Below are 23,782 nucleotides of genomic sequence, written 5' to 3'. Positions count from 1 at the left end.
TTCCTAAGAGTGGACTTCCTGGGTCAAATGGTATTTCTATTTTTAGTTTTTTGAGGAAACTCCACACTGCTTTCTACAATGGTTGAATTAATTTACATTCCCACCAGCAGTGTAGCAGGGTTCTCCTTTCTCCACATCCTCGCCAGCATTTGTTGTTTGTCTTTTGGATATTGGCCATCCTAACTGGTGTGAAGTGTTGTCTCATTGTGATTTAATTTGCATTTCTCTGATGACTAATGATGTGGAGCATCCTTTCATATGTCTATTGGCCATCTGAATTTCTTCTTTGGAGAAGTTTCTGTTCATATCCTCTGCCCATTTTTTAATCAGGTTATTTGCTTTTTGGGTGTTGAGGTGTGTCAGCTCTTTATATATTTTGGATGTCAACCCCTTATCGGATATGATATTTATGAATATATTGACCCATACTGTATGATGCCTTTTTATTCTGCTGATGGTGTCCTTTGCTGTACAGAGCTTTTTAGTTTGATGTAGTCCCACTTGTTCATTTTTGCTTTTGTTTCCCTTGCCCAAGGAGATATGTTCATGAAAAAGTTGCTCATGTTTATATTCAAGGGAGTTTTACCTATGTTTTCTTACAAGAGTTTTATGGTTTCACAACTTATATCCAGGTCTTTGATCCATTTCGAGTTTACTTTTGTGTATGGAGTTAGACAATAATCCAGTTTCATTCTCTTACATTAGCTGTCCAGTTTTGCCAACACCAGCTGTTGAAGAGGCTGTCATTTCCTCATTGTGTGTTCATGGCTCCTTTATCATATATTAATTGGCCATGTAGGTGTAGGTTTATATCTGGGCTCTCTACTCTGTTCCATTGATCTATGGGTCTGTTCTTGTTTCAGTACCAAATTGTCTTGATTACTGTGACTTTGTAGTAGAGCTTGAAGTTGGGGAGCGTAATCCCCCCAGCTTTATTCTTCCTTCTCAGGATCTTTGGCTGTTCCATGTCTTTTGTGATTTCATATGAATTTTAGAACTATTTGTTCTAGATTGTTGAAGAAAGCTGTCCATATTTTGATGGGGATTGCATTGAATCTGTAGATTGCTTTAGGCAGGATGGCCATTTTGACAATATTAATTCTTCCTATCCATGAGCATGGGATGTATTTCCATTTATTAGTGTCCTCTTTAATTTCTCTCAAGAGTGTCTTGTAGTAGAACAAAAAGGCATCCTACAGTATGGGAGAATATATTCATAAATGACATATCCGATAAGGGTTGACATCCAAAATATACAAAGAGCTCATCTACCTCAACAAACAAAAAGCAAATAACCCAATTAAAAAACGGGCAGAGGGCCCCAGCAGTAGACTGCAGAGCTCCTGCTCTATGAGAGACTCTTGATGAAGACAGTCACCAAGGAAATCCTACATATTCCATTTTCCTTCTAAATAAACAAAAAAGGGAAATTAAGCACAAAGCCTTACAGATTAGAGACCTGCTACATTCTAGATATGAATGAGAAAATGTATGTGCAAATAACAATGCCCTGAGATTATGTAGTATTTACAGAGAAGAAAAAGCAAACCATAAAATCTTGACAGATATTGCCCAAGGTTTGATTGCTAGCCCCCTCCCATGGTTTAAAAATCACCCACACTGAAACAAACCCACAATTAGCCTCAGCCCAGAACCCTCTCCTGAGTGTCCTAGTGCCTACAGGGTGCATTCTGCTGCAGCTGTACTCAGAATCACCTGCAGGGCCTTTTAAACACATCTTTCCAGCCCCCACCCCAGATCTTCAGCATAGGAATGGCTGCGGGAGTAAATCCGGGGATTCCTGGAATCTGCACACGTAAGAAATTCAAGTGCAGCTGGGTTGGGGACCCTCTGCTGCAGACATTTGCTATTTCTTTCATAGCTCTACAACTGTATCACTGAAGTCAGAGATGAGAGCAAATGGTTTCCCTTCTCAAGAACCTTTAATGGAATAACCTTCAAAGGCAATGGAATGATGTCCAAATTCCTTAGCAGGACACTCCAGCCCTCTGTAATCTGTCCCCAGATGCTTTTCTGCCCTTCTTTCCTCCCACATCCCCTCACTGTCATAGCAGTGAGGGGCTTTTCCCCCAAACACATCACACACAGCTGCCCCATCTCCTACTTGGCTGCCCCAGTGTTGCTCTGCTCTCCCACCCTCCCTGGCCCTGCCAGTCTCTAGATCATCCTTCAAGGCCCTGCTCAAGTTATTTTTCTGTGAAACTTTCTCTGATCTTCCCAGACAATATCAGTCTCTCCTTCTTCTGAGCAAATGTCAAAAAAACACTTAGTTCACACAGGAAAGACAGTGCATACCGCATGCTGCACAAACCCCACTAAACTGTTCATGTGCCAGCCTCCCCATGAGCAGGAGCACTTCTTACCTTTCATGTTGTGGATGGGAGAGATCTAGGGTCCAAGTTTAGTTCTTCCAGCTAGTTACTGGCACTGTACCCTTTGCAAGTTATTTAAACACATGGAGCCTCAATTTTATAATCTTTGAAATGGACCAACAAAATGATGACCTACCTTCATGACTGATGTGAGAATAAAACACACACACAAAAAAAAAAAAAAATGGGCAGAGGATATGAACAGACACTTCTCCAAAGAAGAAATTCAGATGGCCAACAGGCACATGAAAGATGCTCCACATCACTAATCATCAGAGAAATGCAAATTAAAACCACAATGAGATATCACCTCACACCAGTTAGGATGCCCACCATCCAAAAGACAAACAATGACAAATGTTGGTGAGGTTGTGGAGAAAGGGGAACCCCCCTACACTGCTGGTGGGAATGTCAAATAGTTCAACCATTGTGGAAAGCAGTATGGAGGTTCCTCAAAAAGCTCAAAATAGAAATACCATTTGACCCAGGAATTTCCCTCTTAGGAATTTACCCTAAGAATGCAGGAGCCCAGTTTGAAAAAGACATGTGCACCCCTATGTTTATCGCAGCACTATTTACAATAGCCAAGAAATGAAAGCAATCTAAGCGTCCATCAGTAGATGAATGAATGAAGAAGAGGTGGTACATATATACAATGGAATATTATTCAGCCATAAGAAGAAAACAAATCCTACCATTTGCCACAACATGGATGGAGCTAGTGGGTATTATGCTCAGTGAAATAAGCAAGGTGGAGAAATACAAGCATCAAATGATTTCACTCATCTGTGCAGTATAAGAACAAAGAAAAAGCTGAAGGAACAAAATAGCAGCAGACTCACAGAACCCAAGAATCGATTAACAGTTACCAAATGGAAAGGGACTGGGGACGATTGATAGGAAGGGAGGGATAAGGGGAAAAGTGGCATTATGATTAGCACACATAATGTAGGAGGGGTACAAGGAAGGCAGTGTAGCACAGAGAAGACAAGTAGTGATTCTATATCATCTTACTATGCTGATGGACAGTGACTATAATGGAGTATGTGGTGGGGACTTGATAATGGGGAGAATCTAGTAACCACAATGTTGTTCATGTAAGTGTATATTAATGATACCAAAAAAAAAAAAAAAGAGTGTCTTGTAGTTTTCAGGGTATAGTTCTTTCACTTCATTGGTTAGGTTTATTCCTAGGTATTTTATTATTTTTAATGCAATTGTGAATGGAATTGTTTTCCTGATTTCTTGTTCTGCTAGTTCATCATTAGTGTGTAGGAATGCAACAGATTTCTGTGTATTAATTTTGAATCCTGCAACTTTGCTGAATTCAGATATTAGTTCTAATAGTTTTGGAGTGGATTTTTTTAGGGTTTTTTCATTTAGGGTGATTATTGACAGATATATATTTTCGGCCATTGCAGGCTTTGGATTCGTGGTTACAAAAGGTTCAAGGGCAGTTTCTTTACTATCTAACAGTCTAACTTACCTCACTTATTATGCTATTATAAACACAATCTGAAGATTCTTTTTTTTCTGCCTTCTTTTTCTTCCTCCTCCACTCTTTATATGTTAGGTGTCATATTCTGTAATCTTTGTGTATCCCTTGACTGACTTTGGGGGTAGCTGATTTAATATTGCATTTGGTTAGTATTTAATTGGCCTATCTTGTTTACTGTGGTTTTATTTTCTCTGGTGCACTGTAGAGATGGTTTGTGGAAAGTAAATTCCCTCAACTTCTGCTTATCTGGGAATTGTTTAATCCCACCTTCAAATTTAAATGATAATTTTACTTTACCCTTTTCCATGAGATGTTCTCTTCTTCAAGATGTAGACTGCCTGGTACAATCTTAATTCTGGTCACTCTTTTAGGAATAATTGTATTTGCTGTATTTTCATAAAATATGTGGTTTTGGGAGGAGATTTCTGCCTCACTTCTCACTCACCATCTTTTTTCCTCTCCCAATTCTCTATATTTAAACAAAATATTTCATTTTCAAATGAAAGGAAAGGCTGTTTAAATAATTAAAGGATGTTTAGGCATAATAACAACAGTAATTGAATAGGTCGCTATCTTTTGTTGAAAGCATAATCTGCCAGGTGATCCTAGGAAGTGCAGAGATGGTTGGCAGCACTTCCGCACTCACAGTGAGGAATCCCCACAGAACTAGGTCTCCCTCTTCCCAGGTCACTCTGGATTGGCTTTATCACTCTTGTCACTGCAGCCTCCCCTTCTCTTGGCTCAGGTCTTGCCCTGTTTTCTTTATATTCTTCAAGCAGTTGGTTCTCAACACTTACACATTAGAATCCTCTGGGAAGCTGAAAAATACTAGTCCCTGAACCCCAGCCCCAGAGATTCTGGTCCATTTGGTCTGGGGTGGAGTCCAGGTATCTGGAATTTGTCTTAATACTCTCCAGGGAGTCATCTGTATAGGAAAGGCTGAAAACCACTGGGGGGTGGTGGACAGCTCTGGCTGTCATCCTTCCTTAGGATCCTGGCTTGGTGGGCCTCCTCTCACCCCAAACCTAGCCACAGCAGAGCACAAGATTGACTTCTTAGGAGCCTGAAGCAAGGATAACTCCTGCATGCCTGGCTGACCTGCTCTTAGCCACTAACAGAACCGTGCTCATTTATTGGTATAGCTGTAGCACGACTGAGCAGGCATGTACCATAGCCACATGGAACATGAGCAGGGACATGGCACATAAGCCATTTTGGCCTCAGAGTGGGCCAGGATATTTCCTGGGGCCCTTTGCTTCATGGTTAGTTAGTTTAAGAAATTATCAGAATCCCAGGCAAGTTTGTACACTTAGTCATTTGATACGTCTATCAATGATTAGGTGAAATGATTTTTCACTGAAGTGCTGGTTTATATATGTATGCATACTTTTGTTTTCTCTTACTCCTTATTTAACAAACTCCAAATTATTTCAAAACTTCCGAAACAGATCAATTTTCCTAAGAATGATTTGGACAAATCCTTAGGTAGTGGACTGGAGTGAGTGGAATCAAAAAACAAAACAGCAATAAACAAAATTACACCATTGAGATCAATTAAATGCATGATTAATCCTGTTATAAAGTGATTATTTTATAATAATCCCCTCACACAAGAATCACAGAGTTCATTTAAGCAGTATCTTATTGAATATTTGAGTACATATCTTTAAATACTTGAGAGAGGAAGACTATAAAATGAAATTCTAAACTGATGAATATCAGACATTACAATAAAGTAAATGTGAAGTTGAAATGATTTCTAAAAAGACTTTATGGTCTTTTTCAGTTTTCATTTTACAAGACAGGAAAATAAAATCCTAGCTGCCCAAATCAGTGTTGCATATATGGAACAACAGAGAAGGGTCCTAGGTTATGGCTTCTGCATATTAGCAAATTAATTCCCTCCTAGAATAGCTAGGGAGGGTCAGGCTACCAGATTAACAGAGTGAATTTTAATTTGTTTGTAGACAAAAAAAAATTATTTTAACAAAAGTTGCATTTTAAAACAAGTGACTGCTAAACCAGGATGAGAAAATTCTCTTCCTGGTTAGGGAGAAATCAGTTTGTCTACTGTTTTAGAAGTTGATTAAGAGATAAAGTTCATCGATAAATAGAAAATATATGCCTTAATCTTTTCCCATCTATTATGTATGAATAATTAAGAATTCACTTTACTTCATTATTCTCCTCAGTACTTTTTAAAAAACTAACCTCTAACAGCCATTAAACAAGTTACTGTTGTTTCTCTCTGCTCATAATTGCAGTTGAACCATTTGCACAATCTTGGTTTGTAGTGATTGTCAAAGTATTCCACCTAACTTATAATATTTATGCCAGAACATCTGCTGGAAGGCTATTCTTTAGATTGTCTGCATTTTTCAGGATACTTTTCCTCTCCTCATCTTATTCTAAAAAAAGTATTTTACCATCCGGGTGAATCCTGCCAGGTCTTCCTTCATCCCTTTTCTGATTTGGCAGGGCTTCTCTACCTCTGTTTAGGAAGCATAAATAAAGATGGGACTTACTGCAATAAGATAACCCTGGCAACTAAGAATCAACCAACTTTTAAAAATTAATTAATTATCTTTTAATTAATTAATATTAATTAACTTTTTGTCTAAAAAGCTCCTAGTTATATCTTTAAACCTGAAGAAAATTTCTGCCAGGCCTTCCAGTTCAATGTATTGGCCCCCTAAGTGCCTTTGCCATATATCATGGATTAATCCTTTCTCTAATGGGACTCAAGTCCTGTGAAGGAAAACAGAAGGCATGTGATGTTAGCTGTTGAAGCCCATCAAGTAGCAAGAGGTTGTTTGATAAAACCACATTGTTTTGCGTATCAGAAGATACCAATCAGGTCTTGTCATTTCAGTCCTGTGTGCTTCAATGTAATTCAACAAGTAGTTGTTGACTGTCAGAGATAGAGGTAAGACAGTAAAAGAGAGAGATTTACTCATTTAGATAATAGGAACTGTAGGGAGCAGGCTGGCCAAGACAATTTGAGGTGGAATTGGGAACCTGTGAAGTCCTAGAGACCAGGGGCCAAATCTTAACCTTTAGTATGACATTTATTCAAGGCATGGTCTCAACAGGCAGAGTTGACCTTGAAGGACACTTGGCAGGTAAAAGTTGCACAGGGGGCAAGGATATAGAAGCCTAGCAGACAAAGGAGCTGCAGTGACCAGAATCCATACATAGGGAAAAATAGTAAAATACAGACCTGGAAAGGTTGATACATTGTGGAGGGCCTTCAACACTTGGCAGAGGAATTTGTCCTTAATTCAGTCGGCAATAGAAAACTAATGAAGAGTTTTTCAGCAGAAATACTGTCATGATTAGAGCTGAAGTGTTTTTTAGGAAGATTAATCTGACAGTGAGTGGGAAGTGTGATTTTGGGTGGTTACAGGAAAGGGTGGGTGTTAACCAGTGAAGAGGTTATTGCGGCAGTCCAGGTGAGAGGTGAAATGGCTTGGTGGCAGAGACACTGTTTGCCATATCCTTCCTGCACCCTTACCTCCTTGGCAGTTACAGTCCCATGCATGCCCACCTGATGGTTTCTAACTACCAACAGCCACATCTCTGCATGGAGGTCTTTTCTAGCCACTGGAGCCTGCTGGACCTTTGCTCAGGGTAGACCAAAGTGCCAGGGAGTGAACAATCTCCAGGAGCAGCCTTCAACCAAAGGCTGAAGGAAACTGCTGGAGAAATAACCCAGCTCCCTTTACACTCGGGAACATTTTGAGCCATATTCAATAGTTACCCAAAGTGCCCCAAGGAGATTGAGTCCCAGTTGCCCACAGCCCCAAACTGCTTGGTATCATACTCCTTATTGACTTCCTATCCTTCCCCACTCACTCCACCATGCTCCTACTGACACATCCTGGTATCTCCTTCCCAGTGAACTGCTTACACTCTTCCTTGTCTCAGGGGCTCATCCAAGAGAATCTAACATAGCAGGCCTTTCTAGTGTGGAAAGAAGGGGTTTCCTGAGTTTCCTGCAAGAGATACTGAGGGGGAAGAAGCTACAGGACTTGGTAGTTTATTGGCTATGAAGTTAGGGGAGAGGGAGAAGGCAATGTCATCCGCAGTTGTAACTGGGAAAACAGAAGTGTCCTTTACGGAAAAGTGGAAAGTTAGTTAGGAGAACCACTAGGAGTTTTTATGAAGAGCAAAGGGTGGACGTTTGGACACTTTGAGTTTGAAGTACTAACAGAACATTACAGTGAAACTGCCTGCTAGAACTTGAAAACCTGGATCTGGAGCTCAAGAAGGTAAGAGAGTGGAGACTTAGTTTATTCCTTGTCAGTGGTGGCTATGCAGAGAGATGAGACCTTCTGGAACTGGTTATTGACTAGAGATGCACATGCAGGCTGAAGATGAAACTTTGGAAATGAATACCCGCAGTCAGGGCTGTGGAAGGAATGACAGGAACTAGGCAGGAAATAGCAGGCCAGCAGGAGAACTGGATGGTGTCATCACGGAAGCCATGGGAGCAGCCAGCAGGAGGCAGATCCTACTTCAAAGACACTATGAGCCTCAATTTCCTCATGTGTAAATAATGAACCAGTCACTATCTGTGGTCCTTCCTGTCACTAAGATTCTCTGACCCTAGTAATTTTCCACAGGTCATTTTTCTCATACCCAAATTCTATGTATATGTTTGTGTGTATATGTGTGGGTGCATATGTTTGTACATGTGCATACTTGCTTCACTTCAATTCTGCATAACAACAGTACCTGTGGGCAACTGTTCATAAATAATACAGAAACTTTAAAGCTAGGCCATGTGAGTAGATTCACATGTAATACAAATACTGGGTGAGGATGATCTCTTCATCTGAATTTCTTGTAACAAATTTCACAGTCACTATGAATGAGCACGGTAGTTGATACTGTTGTACTTAGATTTCACATCAGATTTGTGCGCCTTGAATGTATTTAGTCACAAAGTACTCATTAATGTATCTCAGCTTAATCACGTAATAGCTGGTAAGGTGTTTTAGGAGTCATTTAACTTCTGTAAACTAAGTTTCCTGTTTATAAAATAGATACAATAGTAGGATCTTCCCCCAGGGTTTTATGGACACAAATATAATAATTCAATAAATGTTAGCCATTGTAAATACTACCAGGTTAACATTTGTCTTTTGGAAAGTTTTGTTCTTGCCTTGAACAAGATCTCAAAAAGATGATAGTAGGCAGTAGGTAGTGTTTTAGGCTTGAGTTTAATGAGAGGGATTGTTGAAAATTTCTCAGGCTATTCATTAGTGATGGAATGGTGGTGACATACAACCTTCCTACTGTGACCATGGTTTATTGGAATATTAAAATTGGTGTGGTGCAGGTAACTTTTTATCAGAGTAATGTTATCAGATTCATGTCCTTGTTAATTAGTTCTGGTTATATTATTCCACATATATTTTATACATACACACTTTCTCACATATGTTCTGCAGAGAGGATTGCCCTCTAGTCCCAGATCTCAAATGAAGCTTTTGTGAAGGTTTTCTGCTAGAAACAGAGCCCTTATTGATGAAGTTCACATGAAAATCATTTCTTGTAATGCATTATGGATTGAGGCATAATCAACTTTACATATTTTAACATTTTAAATGTCACAGTGCAGTGCAGCTGGTCTATATGGATATATTTTTGTAAAAGAAAATATTTAATTAATCATATTGGATATCGCTTTATCTAGAATGAAACCGCATTCCATAACTGGTAGACAGCACTCAGGAAAGAGAAAAAAATTCCCCTTAAAAATGAGCCACAATTGAAGTTTTTTTGTGGTATTACTGGAAAGCCCTTTTTGTTTGCTTGCTTGTTTTGTTTCTTAAATAGAATTACTCTGCCTTTGTCAGGCATAAGATTTTTTCTATGAAAAAGTGGATTCTCCCCTTTTTCTTCCTACATGGACTGTTATTAAGATGCAGACACCTTTGGGTATGGTTTAATTTAAGGGATTTGTATCGGTTTTGACCCATTTCCGTCAAGCCTTCCTTGCATGAGCAAAGTCTTTTTGTAAGTGCCAACTCAAATGGCATGTCTGTGCACTGCAAGATGTATGATAAATTATTATTACTCATAGTATGTGCAGACAAAGGGTATTTGCTCATATTTGTGACTTCTTGCTCTTTTTACATTTCAGCCTTACACTGATCATTAACCTCATAATTTTAATTTTTCTGCTTTACCTGTCACTGCTTACAGACACCAAGGACTTACTGTTGTGCTAACACTGAAGACCTGGAGACAGTTATTCAGCATGTACACAGCCTGTATCCTTCTGCTCCTTTCCTGGCAGCAGGGGTTTCAATGGGAGGGTAAGTTTTTTCCTTTCTAAAATGTTTGAAAGGGGAGTGTTCTTACCAGCTGCCTCTTTCAGAAGACTGCAAACTGCGTAGATGTTTTAAAATAAATGTTTGATAATCTTTGTCATATTTCACCACATGTGCTTGAATGAATGAAGGAATTAATTTAGGTGAATTTTAATATTTTTCTTCTATCGGTCTCTGTGGTGAAAGGGATTCTTGGGATTTTGTGAGCCTCAAGATTTGTCTTAACCCCATGGCACTGATGTCCATCACTTGGTGGCTGCCATGTTGACCAGATTCCCTGATGTTTCACCCAGCCATCCCTGCAACTGCGTTCTCCTGGGCCACTTCAAGCTGAACTGGTAGCCAGACTTCTGTCACTCCTATCGTAGAAACAATCACTTTTTGCTCTCTCCAACCGAGAGGCCTTCAAAACTGTTTTTTCCAGGTGGTGGTATTTTCATGTGCTTAGTTTTGTTTTGTTGTGTTGTGCTGCTGGGCAAATGGTTCTAGCCTGGAATGCTGTCTGAGAAACTGACATTTTGTTGTTAACTCCCTACTCCAGCTTATTTTAAGCATATGAATATTATTATAATTTGTGCTTCTTGCAATTACACTGGAGCTTATTTGCAACTTTGATGCTATGTTTATATAATTGCTTATTTTTTCTGGTTCTAGTTGATGACAAGCTTAATAAAATCCAAAATCTTAAATCATCTGTAATTTTACCCTGCTCAGACTCCCTAAACCCTGTCCAAAGCCACTTTTTTGAAAGCAGCAAATACATGAGATAGAAAATGATTTTTTAAAATTTTATAACTGACTCATCTGTCACCTCAGTTTTCAAAACACCTTAGAAGCATATTTACTTGAAAACAAACAGACTTTACAAATGATAGACTTTGAAGAATGTGCTTTAGCCACAGCTTTTTAGGTTCTGATAGACATAAAACTAAGAAGAAAAGAATACATTTCTTACATTAGCATGTAAAGTCTGACTTGACCTACTAAAGGAAGAAATCTGAATCAGTTCAGAAGACCCAAGCAGAATCTCTGAATTGTGCTTAATGGACAGTATTTCATTTCTCTTTCCTTTGCCGCTTTATGTGAACCTTAAAGGACAGCGTGCCTGCTGAACTTTTTTTCCCTTAATCATTTAAATTCTTGACTCTTTCAAGGCCAGGCCTTACACAAACAGGCCCAGATCTATTCAGAAGCTCCTGGGAAATGCCTATTCACATGGCTTTAAAGCCTCAGTGCCTGAAGGCAGAACTTGACGGTCAGCCTTTGCAGCTGGCTGAATATTAATGTCTTGCAAATTGTTTCAAGGGAGCACCCTTCTAGTTGCCTAGCACTGTGACACATTCCCAGATGGATTTACCATTTGCCCAGTGTGTTTTACAGCTTGACACATTTCCTTCTTTTGGAGATGGAATGGACAAAAGCCTGGTCTTTTGAAGATCCTTCTGCGACAGACAAAAGCCTGGTCTGTTGACGATCCTTCTGCACACTGCCCCTGTGGACTGGGGCAATCCCCACACCTGTGATTCTGGGGACTGAGTAGGTACTTTGAGCCAGAACAGAACTGAGTCTAGCCAAGGAATCCACACCACTCTAAAGCCAGTCAGATTCCAGTGTTCCAATGAGGTGGTAAACAAGCTTTGAAAAATGTACAGAAAATCCCAAGTATATATAAAAAAAAAGTAAAGAGAATTTTATTATAAAAAAGTATAATAAATCCCCATATGTACTCATCACCTAGCTTCAATAATAATCACCTGTCATGTTGTTTTAGTAATTATCAACTCACAGAGAATTTTGTTTACTAGCACCATCTCCATTCTCTCCCAACTCTGGTTATTTTTAAATAAATCTTAGATACCATTTGTAAATATTTCAGTATGTATATCTAAAAATAAGGTGTCTCTTAAAAAAAAAAACATTACCATTATCATACCTGAGGAAAACTAACAATAATTTCAGTAATTCCTAATATCACCAAATATTCAGTGAGCATTCCCTTTCCCCAGTGGAATGTTGGTAGGTTGGTTGGTTTTTACTGTTTAAGTCAGGAGCCAAATAAGGTCCATACATTGGGATTGAAATACCTCTTAACCTCTTAATCCATGGGTTCTTTCTCCACCTTTTTCTCTCTCTCTCTTTTGTAATATTTTCTTTTAGTGAAAAAATGGAGTCATTTTTCTCTCAGTAAAACCACATTTTTTTGGAGCAGCATCCTGACATTATTTTGCTCCTGAGTAATAACCAAGAAGTATCCCACCTAGTTGGTCATGGCTAGTCCTGGCCCTTCCTACTCCTAAGAGTTTCCCTTCCAACCCTTTCGATTTGCCCATTATACCAGCCTCCCAGCAGTCTCTGACCTCCAGTCAAAGAATGGCTAAAACTAAAACTAGGACCCCAGAATGAACTCTTTGCAGGAGAGTGAGCATTGTTCTTTAAATGACTTAAGAGAACTCCAGTACTGCCCACAAGAAGTATAGTCATTATGAAGAATCATTTTCAAAAATGAAATCTCCACTTTTGATCTAAAACCCCATCATATTCACTCTGCAAGCCATTTGGGTTAGAAAAAAAGTATGAGAGAAAGGTTTTACCTGTTTCTTCTATTTTAGGAACTGGGCAATTGGGGAAATAAAGACTAGAAAACACAATGCAAAACAATTTAGGCTATCATCCTTTCTCTTAGTTGGCATTGTTAAACTTAGATTTCTAACACTGGTATTAGATTAAACTCCGCTCTTGTCCCTCTTACCAAAAATAGAAGTAGGTGAGAACCAGGAAAATTGAAAGAACAAAAGGAAAAGAGGAAAATATGTGATAGGAAATAAGGACAAATAACAGGAAGGAGTAGGAAAAGAAGACAAGGGACTTTAGGGGCCAGTTGCTTTGGCACAACTCAGTCAGCTCTAGAGTAGGAAGCCCTTTAGAGATGCTTCAGAATGCCAGGATGCTTGGATGCGTAGGCTACCCACACCAATTACTCAGAATCTCTGAAGGTGAGACTCAGACACCCATAATAGTTTTTAAAACTCCCCAGCTGATTCCAATGTGCAGCCACATTTGAAAACCACTCCTGTGTCTTTTCAAGCCAAGGGTTGACAGAACACAGCCTGCAGGCCAAATCTTGCCAGTTGTCTGTTTTTGTACAGTCCAAGATCTAAGAATGGTTGCTACATTTTTAAGTGGTTGTGAAACCCAAAAGAACAATATATCATGATATGTGAAAATTATATGAAATTTTAATTTCAATGTCTATCTATCATGTTTTGTTGGCACACATTCACCTGTGTATTATCTGCAGCTGCTTTTGCACTATAATCAAAGAGTTGAGTAGTTGCAACAGAGATTATATACCCAGCAAATCCTAGAACATTTACTATGTGGCCCTTTTTTATAGAAAAAGTTTGCCTGAAACACTCCTCACATACTAAATTAACATTCAGCTAGAGGCTGGGACACAGGGATTCTCATTTTTTAAATATCTCCCCAATATAATTTTGAAATAAGAAAAAGATAACCTCTCTTACAGTGGATTTCTCTCGTGTTTTACTTTATAGTAGTAACTATGCTTAATCCCATTCACAGCACAGTCAACTGCAAAGTAAGTATATGAATGTAAAGAAAGAAGGAAGATGCTTGTATGCTTTTCCAAGATAACGGACTTTGTCATCAGTTTATATGTTTCTCCTCTGTAGTCAGTGCATAGTTAGAAATGGGATGTCTTGAGAGTAAAAAAAAATCGAGTTTCCTGTTTCTTCCCATTGTAGAATGCTGCTTTTAAATTATCTGGGCAAAACTGGGCGAAAAACTCCTTTGAAGGCAGCTGCAACTTTCTCAGTTGGTTGGAATACTTTTGCTTGCTCAGAGTCATTGGAGAAGCCACTGAACTGGCTGCTTTTTAATTACTATCTGACAACATGCCTCCAGTCTTCAGTAAATAAGTGAGTCATCTTTAAAACTCGATGCCTACAACCGTTTTGGATTACATGCCCAACAGTAAAAAGTCTTAAAGTGTAACACTGCTAATATGTGTATATTTATATATATGTTTACTACAGCTCCAAAATATTCTTTATACTGTAAATATATACAAGAAGAAAAATATTTTCAGTGTAAAAATACAGATAAAACTTTGTAATATTTACTGTCTGTACCACCATGGTCTGTCTTCTATAATCCCTGGGGTATCTACCCCCAGTTTGAAGATCACTGATGTATCCCAGTTTTAAATTATTCTAAAAGACTACAAACATTAGCACTGAATATGTTGAGTAATGTTATGAGGCTATTTCCCTGGATTTTCTACTTGCTGCTAATCTTTTTTTTTTTTTTGAGGTATCATTGATATACACTCTTATGAAGGTTTCACAAGAAAAACAATGTGGTTACTACATTCACCCTTATTATCAAGTCCCCCCCCATTACCCCATTGCAGTCACTGTCCATCAGTGTAGTAAGATGCCACCTTGATGCAAATCTTATCAGTACCTAATTCTCTCCTAGGTAGGAAGTTATGTATTAAGTACTTTTCAGTGCTGAATAATATGGTTCTTTAGGCACATGCTTATGTTTTAGAAGTTTAGGAGAATTTGATGTACTTCGGTATCTTAGCCCTCACAGTTCTTAATATTACCAGAATACTGTCTTTGCCTTCATTTTTCTGGAATTGTTTGAGTATTTTCTAGCATTTAAGTCAGTGTGATAGGAAAGAATAGAGATGTTTCTACTTATTTTTTGATGACTGTTAGTTGCCATGCATTTTTAAGTGAATTGATAAATTTAATATAAAAAGTAAGTTAATTTGTACATCACTCACTTATTATTGAAAAGCATAGTTATCCCAAAAGTTGACATTAAATGTTGGATCAGGAAAGGGATTAAACATGGTGGTGTGAGAGGTGAGACAGAGACCTCCTCCTAAAACCACATATAATATTAAAATATAATTAATACAACTAATCCTGAAAAAGCAACAGGAAAGAAGGCTGCACCAGATGACATACACCTGGAGGAAAGAACAGACCTCACAGAACAGGGTAACATACCAAAGCTGTGACCTGGTGGGATACAAGCCCTTCCCCCACCCCAGCTCACCAGTGGAAGGGAGTGGAGGCCTGGGACTGCTGAACACCTAGCCCTGGAGATCTGCTCTGGGAGCATGAACCTACATTGCATGGTGCTCCGGTGATTAGTGGGGTTGGAAAGCTAAGACAGGCAGAGAACATGGAGAGACTAACATTTTAGCTGCTTGTAGAAAACACAGATCCATATCCAGCTGAACTGGGAAGGCAGTCTGAAAGACCTCCTAAAAGTGAGAGGGCTACTAAAGGGGCAAGGATTACACAGAGCTTACTGCTCAGCAGAAAGGACAGGTACACAAATTGTCCAGGTGCACTCTGCCCAGCAGGTTGAGAACTTTCACTATCTTCAGTGCTCCATCCCCCTGGCTGGCTACAGAGCTCCAAGGTCCCCCACCATGATACACAGCCTGTAGCACCTTCCTCCTGGCCAGCCTACACTTGGCTCGCAAACTGTCAGTCCCTGTCATGGCATCAGGCCAGCCAGAAGGAAGCCCCACCTACAGAAGCTACAAATGTAAAGCATAGAGGCTAACACCTGTGTGTTCAACCCACTGGTTCTGGCAGTGGAGACAGGCATAGCAGCCAGGAAACAGAAAACAGCTCTTTGCTCTCCCCATGCACCAGCACCACTCCCCTGAGATGTCCAACATCACTCCAGGGACTGAGAAGTCCAGAGAATAGAGCTTCTGGGCACTAGAGGGTGCCACATACAAATATGAAACGTCAAAGGAACCTGGTTCAAAGCAAAATCTCAACACCAGAAAAAGAGTCAAGTGAGACTGAACTAATACATATCTTCCTGAGATTTCAAAATAAAAATCATAAACATGCTCCTGGAGGTATAGAAAAATATTCAAGAACTCAGGAACAAATTTAAGACAGAGATCCAATCGTTGAGGAACACAATGGAGGGTATAAAAAGCAGGTTAGATATGGTCGAGGAGATGATAAATAAAATAGAAATTAGAGAAGAGGAATACAAAGAAGCTGAGGCACAGAGAGAAAAAAGGATCTCTAAGAATGAAAGAATATTGAGGGAATGGTGTGACCAATCCAAACAGAACAATATTCATATTATAGGGTACCAGAAGAAGAAGAGAGAGAAAAAGGGATAGATATGTCTTTGAGGAAGTATTACTGAAAACTTCCCAAATCTGGGGAAGGAGATAGTCTCTCAGGCCATGGAGGTGCACAGATCTCCCAACACAAGGGACCCAAGGAACACAACACCACAACACATAATAGTCTTTATTATGTCCCTTCTTCTATTGACTTTGGGCCTCATTTGTTCTTCCTTTTCTAGTTTCATTAATTGTGAGTTTAGACTGTTCATATGGGATTGTTCTTTCTTGAGGTAGGCCTGTATTGCAATATACTTCCTTCTTAGCATGGCCTTTGCTGTGTCACACAGATTTTGCAGTGTCAAATTATTATTGTCATTTGTCTCCATATATTGCTTGATCTCTGTTTTAATTTGGTCATTGATCCATTGGTTATTTAGGAGCATGTTGTTAAACATCCATGCATTTATGGGCTTTTTCGTTTTCTTTGTGTAATTTATTTCTAGTTTCTTACCTTTGTGGTCTGAGAAGCTGGTTGGTACAATTTCAATCTTCTTGAATTTACTAAGGCTCTTTTTGTGGCTTAGTATATGATCTATTCTTGAAAATGTTCCATATGCACTTGAGAAGAATGTGTGTCCTGCTGCTTTTGGGTGTACATAAAAAACCTTAAAGAATCCACTCCAAAACTACTAGATCTAATATCGGAATTCAGCAAAGTTGCAGGATGCAAAATGAATACACAGAAATCTGTTGCATTCCTATATACTAATGATGAACTAGCAGAAAGAGAAATCACGAAAACAATTCCCTTCACAACCGCACCAAAAAGAATAAAATACCTAGGAATAAACCTAACCAAGGAAGTGAAAGACCTATACTCTGAAAACAAAACACTCATGAGAGAAATTAAAGAAGAAACCAATAATTGGAAATACATCCCATGCTCATGGATAGGAAGAATTAATATTGTCAAAATGGCCATCCTGCCTAAAGCAATCTACAGATTCAATGCAATCCCTATCAAAATAAAATACAAACAGAATTCTTCAACAAACTAGAGAAAATAGTTTTAAAATTCATATGGAAGCATAAAAGACCACAAACAGCCAAAGCAACCCTGAGAAGGAAGAATACAGCTGCAGGGATTATCCTCCCCAACTTCAAGCTCTAGTACAGAGCTACAGTAATCAAGACAATTTGTCACTGGTACAAGAACAGATCTGTAGACCAATGGAACAGACTAGAGAGCCCAGATATAAACCCAACCATATATGGTCAATTAATATACAATAGAGGAGCCATAACATACAATGGGGAAATGAAAGCCTCTTCAACAACTGGTGTTGTCAAAACTGGACAGTTACATGCAAGAGAATGAAACTGAACTATTGTCTATCCCCGTACACAAATGTCAACTCGAAATGGATCAAAGACCTAAATATAAGTCATAAAACCATAAAACTCCTAGAAGACAACATAAGCAAAAATCTCCTGAATATAAACATGAGCAACTTTTTTCTGAATGCATCTCCTTGAGCAATAGAAACCAAAGCAAAAATTAACACATGCAGCTACATCAAACTAAAAAGCTTCTGTACAGCAAAGGACACCATCAACAGAACAAAAAGGCATCTTATAGTATGGTAGAATGTATTTATAAATGACATAACCAACAAGGGGTTAACATCCATAATATATAAAGAACTCACATGCCTCGACACCCAAGAAGCAAATAACCCAATTAAAATATGGACAGAGGATATGAAGACACAGTTCTCCAAAGAAGAAATTCAGATGGCCAACAGACACATGAAAAGATGCTCCTCATCATTAATCATCAGGGAAATGCAAATTAAAACCACAATGAGATATCACCTCACACCACTAAGGATGACCAGCATCGAAAAGACTAAGAACAACAAATGTTGGCGAGGATGCGGAGAAAGGGGAACCCTCCTACACTGCTGGTGGGAATGTAAGCTAGTTCAACTATTGTGGAAAGCAATATGGAGGTTCCTCAAAAAACTAAAAATAGAAATACCAATTGACCCAGGAATCCCACTCCTTGGAATTTACCCAAAGAATACAACTTCTGAGATTCAAAAAGACATATGCACCCCTATGTTTATTGCAGCACCATTTAGAATAGCCAAGATATGGAAACAACCTGTCAGTAGATGAATGAATAAAGAAGAGGTAGTACATATACACAATGGAATGCTATTCAGCCATAAGAAAGAAACAAATCCTACCATTTGCAGCAACATGAATGAAGCTGGAGGATATTATACTCCATGACATAAGCCAGGCAGAAAAAGACAAGTACCAAATGATTCCCCTCATTTGTGGAGTATAACAATGAAGAAAAATCTGAAGGAACAAAACAGCAACAGACTCACAGACTTCAAGAAGGGACTAGCGGTTACCAAAGGGGAGGGTCGGGGAGGGCGGATGGGGAGGGAGGGAGAAGGGGACTGAGGGATACTATGATTGGCAAACATGGTGTTTGGGGGATCATGGGGAAGACTGTTGCACAGAGAAGGCACATAGTGACTCTGCGGCATCTTAGTATACTGTTGGTCAGGGAGTGCAATGGTGTATTGGGGGGAGCACAATAACATGGGTGAATGTAGTAACCACATTGTTTTTTCATGTGAAACCTTCATAAGAGTGTATACCAATAATACTTTAATTTAAAAAAATGTTGGATCAAACTACATCTATTTGTTGAATTACACATGTTGATTATAAAATGTTGCTTAAAATACTAATGTATCATCATGTTATGAGTTAGTTACTCATAGTCACTGAAAGGGAGAGAATAACAAGGAAGGTAGAATGATTTGAATTAAAATATTGATTATACAGGAAAAATGACCAACCGTTTAAAAACAAGTATACTAAAATATAAATTCTAATTTTCAGTATAGCAATTTAAAAATAATGCCTCTTCAAGTGACTTTTCCAATTAAAAGCTTCTGGTTTAAGTAAAACCTTTTTGGCCAAATGGGTTTAATTGCAACAGTGTACAGGTACAATTTGTTATGAAGTGACACTGTTTATTATTACAAAACTGTTTCATTCTTCCTCAATTAAGAAAAAAGTACTTTAAAAAATGTCAAGACAAATATCGATGTACTCCTATTGAGTCTGATTAAGTAAATATTTTTGAGTGTCAACTTTGTGCCCTGTGCTAGGCTCTTTGTTTATTTATTATGATTATGATTATTGTTTACTTCTGTTATGATTAATTTGAGGTGGAAATAAATTTTTATCTTTTTACTTTTGAAATTTTTTTGTTCCAGGCACCGGCATATGTTTGTAAAAGAAATTGACATGGATCATGTCATGAAGGTAGGAAAGAAACTTTATGTAATGTTTTTATTTCCTCTTTGGATTCCCAGAATAGATATAATCTATTTTTTGTTTTTCAGGCTAAATCCGTCAGAGAGTTTGATAAGCGGTTCACTTCAGTCATGTTTGGATACCAAACAATTGATGATTACTATACAGATGCCAGTCCAAACCACAGGCTGAAGTCAGTAGCAATCCCAGTGTTGTGTCTCAATTCTGTGGATGATGTTTTCTCACCCAGTCATGGTAAAACTAACATCTTTGCATATATTCTGACATGAATTAACTGTTTTAAAATATTGTTCTTTTTAAGAAAATACAGTAAAAAGAAATGAAATGTCAGTTGGATCACATTTTCCACTGTGATAAACAGAAAAAATAAGTAGATGCTCATAATTTGGCACGTAAATGTCTCAGGTCACTATATGTTTTCACAGACCTTTATCTACTTCATTGTGGATAAGAACAAATTATATCTCTCAATATTTTGCTTGTTCTCATTTGTATGACCTTTCCTTCTTATCAAATACATTGTTCTCTGGGCAGATTATGGCTACAGTATCATTGCCTCAAGAGTACATGTCATCCTCACTTGCCTTTTCTTCCTGAGATTCCTGTTCAGATGGTTTGGGAGTTTTTCTCCCCTTTTAACCCTAGAGGAGAACCTCAGACTTAATAAACATGATGTCCTTGAATATCCCAATGAGTGTAGCACACTTGGACTATAAGAAGAGAATCTTTGTTTCCCTCTGGATAGTGTATAAAATAAAATTGTGCCCACATCAACTTCCTTGCTCTCTTAATTCAAGAAATACAGATTTTGGAAACAAAGATATATGTGCGTGTGTTCATACGTGGAAGCAAGATGATTAGAAGTAATCATCCTATCTTAAAAATCAGTAGACTTGAACTCTAGTTTTTTTCTAATGAAATGTTTCAAAGCTTCTTATAAAATATTTTCTCCCTATTCCCCACCTAAATATTTTAAACACATTTCCCCCAAGTACTTCATTAAAGAAAAATAATTCTGACTGCAAACCCCACACATATGTACTGTCAAAACTGCAGAAAATTACCAAAGTATGTAAAAATGATTGCCTATTATTTCTGTAGAGTATTTTTATTGTGTGATGTATGATTTGCCATGGGTAACTTTAGGTGGCAGGAACTGTTGATCTTTGATCACAAATCAGAAAATGAAATTGTCAGCTTTATCAGTTGAATGAGATGGTGGTGGTTCAGCATATTTTCATTGGATTCAGGAAATCTAGCATTTCTCCACCTATTTTTATATTTCACAGAATCCTTCTTCTAACAGAAATTTCCCAGCATTTAACCTGACCCTATTGGTTGAAGTTTAAACTCATTATTTCATATTGTTTCCCAAGCCCTTAAGATAGCCTTGCACACTAAAATAGTAGATAATTGTCTGCATACCGAGAGAGTGGGCAGCAGCGCCTTTCACATGGCCCGAGTGTGGCATAAGCGCCTGTGCTTCTAATATGACTGTAACTATCAGTGTGAGAAATTCCTGAGCATATCCAGAGTGTGAAATTGGGGCTCTTAATAATTCCAGTAGAGGCAAATTAAATCCAAGCCCTTAATGTAAAGTGAAAAAGCAAAGGCAAATATCCTATCAGTCATTTTTTCTGCCCTTAAGCTCTCATAGCTGATCCCAAGATAGATGTTCATTTTAGGTGTGGCTGGCTAAGCATGTGAGCCCAGACCTCTTTTGAACAAGGACTTGCTTTGCTGGGCTTTGATTTGGTATCTCTAAGTTTACTTTATAATTGTGAGGGGTCAACTTTAGAGCAATTTGGGCCCAGCAGCAGCTCTCTCTTGGGAGGATCTCAGTTTTCCTATAGGAGATCAGCTTCCTTTTCTTCATGAGGTAGGGAGATCTTACCTTTATTAGCTCATTTACCCCTAGGACTCTGCCCAAGATACCAAGATCTAATTTCTGTATCAAACATGTTTTCCTTGTTAGACAGATAGGATTTAGCAGCATCTGAAAGCAAAGCCCTTCTCATCCCAGGTGGTGGTCCTTTACAGATGTTAAGTCAGAACATTTCCACTGTTTGAACTATAAGCATGGGAGTAAAAAAAAAACAACTTTAATTCACATCCTTTAGAGTGAAGTTTTTCCTCAGGATAGATTTTGTGAAGCATATGAAAAGACTGTCATTACTGATGAATTATTTAAATACAGCAACTATATTTTCAAAATAAAGTTTTCTTTCTCCTGACTATAAGTAGAAATGCAGAGAAGGAAGAAAAAGGAAAAAGTAATCACCAGTTTTCACCACTCAAAGATAAACAGTGTTGCCACCTGGGAGTATTTTATTCCATTATTTTTTGCTATCTATATGTGTTTTTACTATATAAATCATTTATAACATTGAACCCTTAATACAGCCACCAATTGACCTCAGAAATCTAACTTCACATAAAATTAACCAAAGTCATACATAATGAGCTTCTAGCTCTCACAAAGGTGATAAGATTGGTGGTTTTTTGCATTCACCATTCCTTGAATTATCTTACTTGGCTTTCTCAGAGCAAGACTGGACCTATACTTTTATGTTATGATTAAATACTTGGATTGATTCTTCCAAAAATGATAGTCTAGTACGTAACTGTCTGCATGCACTGTTTTAAAAACATAGATGGTTAAATATTAGTCAGACTCATTCCATTAGCCATAATCATTATAAATTTTAATGGTGTTTTGGTTTATAATGATTGGAAATGATAAAGTCATACCCTTTACCTAAGAAAAACAGGTACTAATTATATATTTTTCTCTCTTGTTCCCCTCTCTTACCTACCCCGTCTATTTTCTTCCCCAAGCTATTCCTGTAGAAACTGCTAAGCAAAACCCTAATGTTGCGTTGGTCCTCACTTCTTACGGAGGCCATATTGGTTTTCTGGAGGGCATCTGGCCAAGGCAGTCCACTTACATGGATCGAGTCTTCAGGCAGTTCATGCAGGCCATGGTTGAGCATGGACATGAACTCTCTAGCATGTAGTTCTTAAGATGAAGTTTGTCTAAATCACCATTTAAAGGCAGCTCAGCTTAATGCATAACTCTTAACTACTATATATAAAGCAAATAAGCCAGCAGGTGGTGAAGAGGTCCAGAATGACATGCAAAAACTACCTTTGGGAGAAACAAAACAACTTTCTAGCAAGAAATGAAATACAGATTGTAATTTAATGTAGATTTTATTTTTACTATGCCTTACCAAGTACAACCTTAAATAAAGTAGTACCGTCGAATTGCACTTAACCAAAACTATTGTGTGAAAATATTTTAATTCCTCAGGGTTTTTAATTTAGACTAATGTGTTTTTAGATTACTCATTTTAGGTGATTTAATGGTACTTTAATGACTGTTAAGAGATTTGGTTATTTGAATGTAAATTGTAAGTTGGCACATTCCTAAAGGTATTTATACCTAATGATGATAACAAGAAAACTGAAATAAGATAAAATACAATGGACTAAATCTTTTATTTATTCTAACTGTAAAGGGCAAATGCAACAATGTTAGACTGACTTCTATACATATTGTTTTACTCTGATATTAAGGCTGATTTATGTTTTATAATGACTGTAGTTTACATGCTTATTTTTAAAATAGAATATGTGCATATATATATCATATTAAAATAAATTCTACCATTTTAAATTGTTTCTTTGTGAGTTCTTATCTATAAAAAGTCATTGCTAGAAAGTAATTTATGATAATTTCATGAATAAATTAGTTAAAAAATATTAAAACTGTTTTGTTTCACTGCTTCCAGAATATTGGACTCATACCATTTGTACCAATTAAAAATACTTTCAGCTACAGCAAACCTATGTAACAGTGACTTAGGAATAACAGTATTTAATTATCTGGCATCAAAAGACGTCTCCAAGTAGACAGGCCAGAGCTGGTATAGGGGTTTATCTGTATCATCAAAGTTTCAGGCTCTTTCTGTTTCTCCTCCATCCTTAGCCAGGTAGCTAGTTTTCTCGTAGACACAGGATGACTGCTGCAGCTCAGACA

General features: G+C 37.9%; 1 protein-coding gene across 2 annotated transcripts in view; it reads left to right on the top strand.

The window, feature by feature from the left end:
* ABHD3 (abhydrolase domain containing 3, phospholipase) overlaps nucleotides 1-23,419 on the top strand; it is a 56,518-nt gene extending 33,099 nt beyond the window's left edge. For both annotated transcript variants that reach the window (XM_017657471.3, XM_073212876.1), the window contains 5 exons: nucleotides 10,105-10,217; nucleotides 13,997-14,170; nucleotides 19,680-19,728; nucleotides 19,809-19,974; nucleotides 22,579-23,419. In XM_017657471.3, the coding sequence (XP_017512960.3) occupies nucleotides 10,105-10,217; nucleotides 13,997-14,170; nucleotides 19,680-19,728; nucleotides 19,809-19,974; nucleotides 22,579-22,757 (681 nt within the window). In that variant the 3' untranslated portion in view covers nucleotides 22,758-23,419. The remainder of the gene's footprint in view (nucleotides 1-10,104; nucleotides 10,218-13,996; nucleotides 14,171-19,679; nucleotides 19,729-19,808; nucleotides 19,975-22,578) is intronic.
* The last annotated feature ends 363 nt before the right edge of the window (nucleotides 23,420-23,782 follow it).

This window comes from Manis javanica, chromosome 9 (genome assembly GCF_040802235.1).
Source record: "Manis javanica isolate MJ-LG chromosome 9, MJ_LKY, whole genome shotgun sequence".
Lineage (NCBI taxonomy): Eukaryota > Metazoa > Chordata > Mammalia > Pholidota > Manidae > Manis > Manis javanica.
The sequence above is the reverse complement of the archived record's forward strand: the minus strand, read 5'-3'. Positions and strand labels throughout refer to the sequence as shown.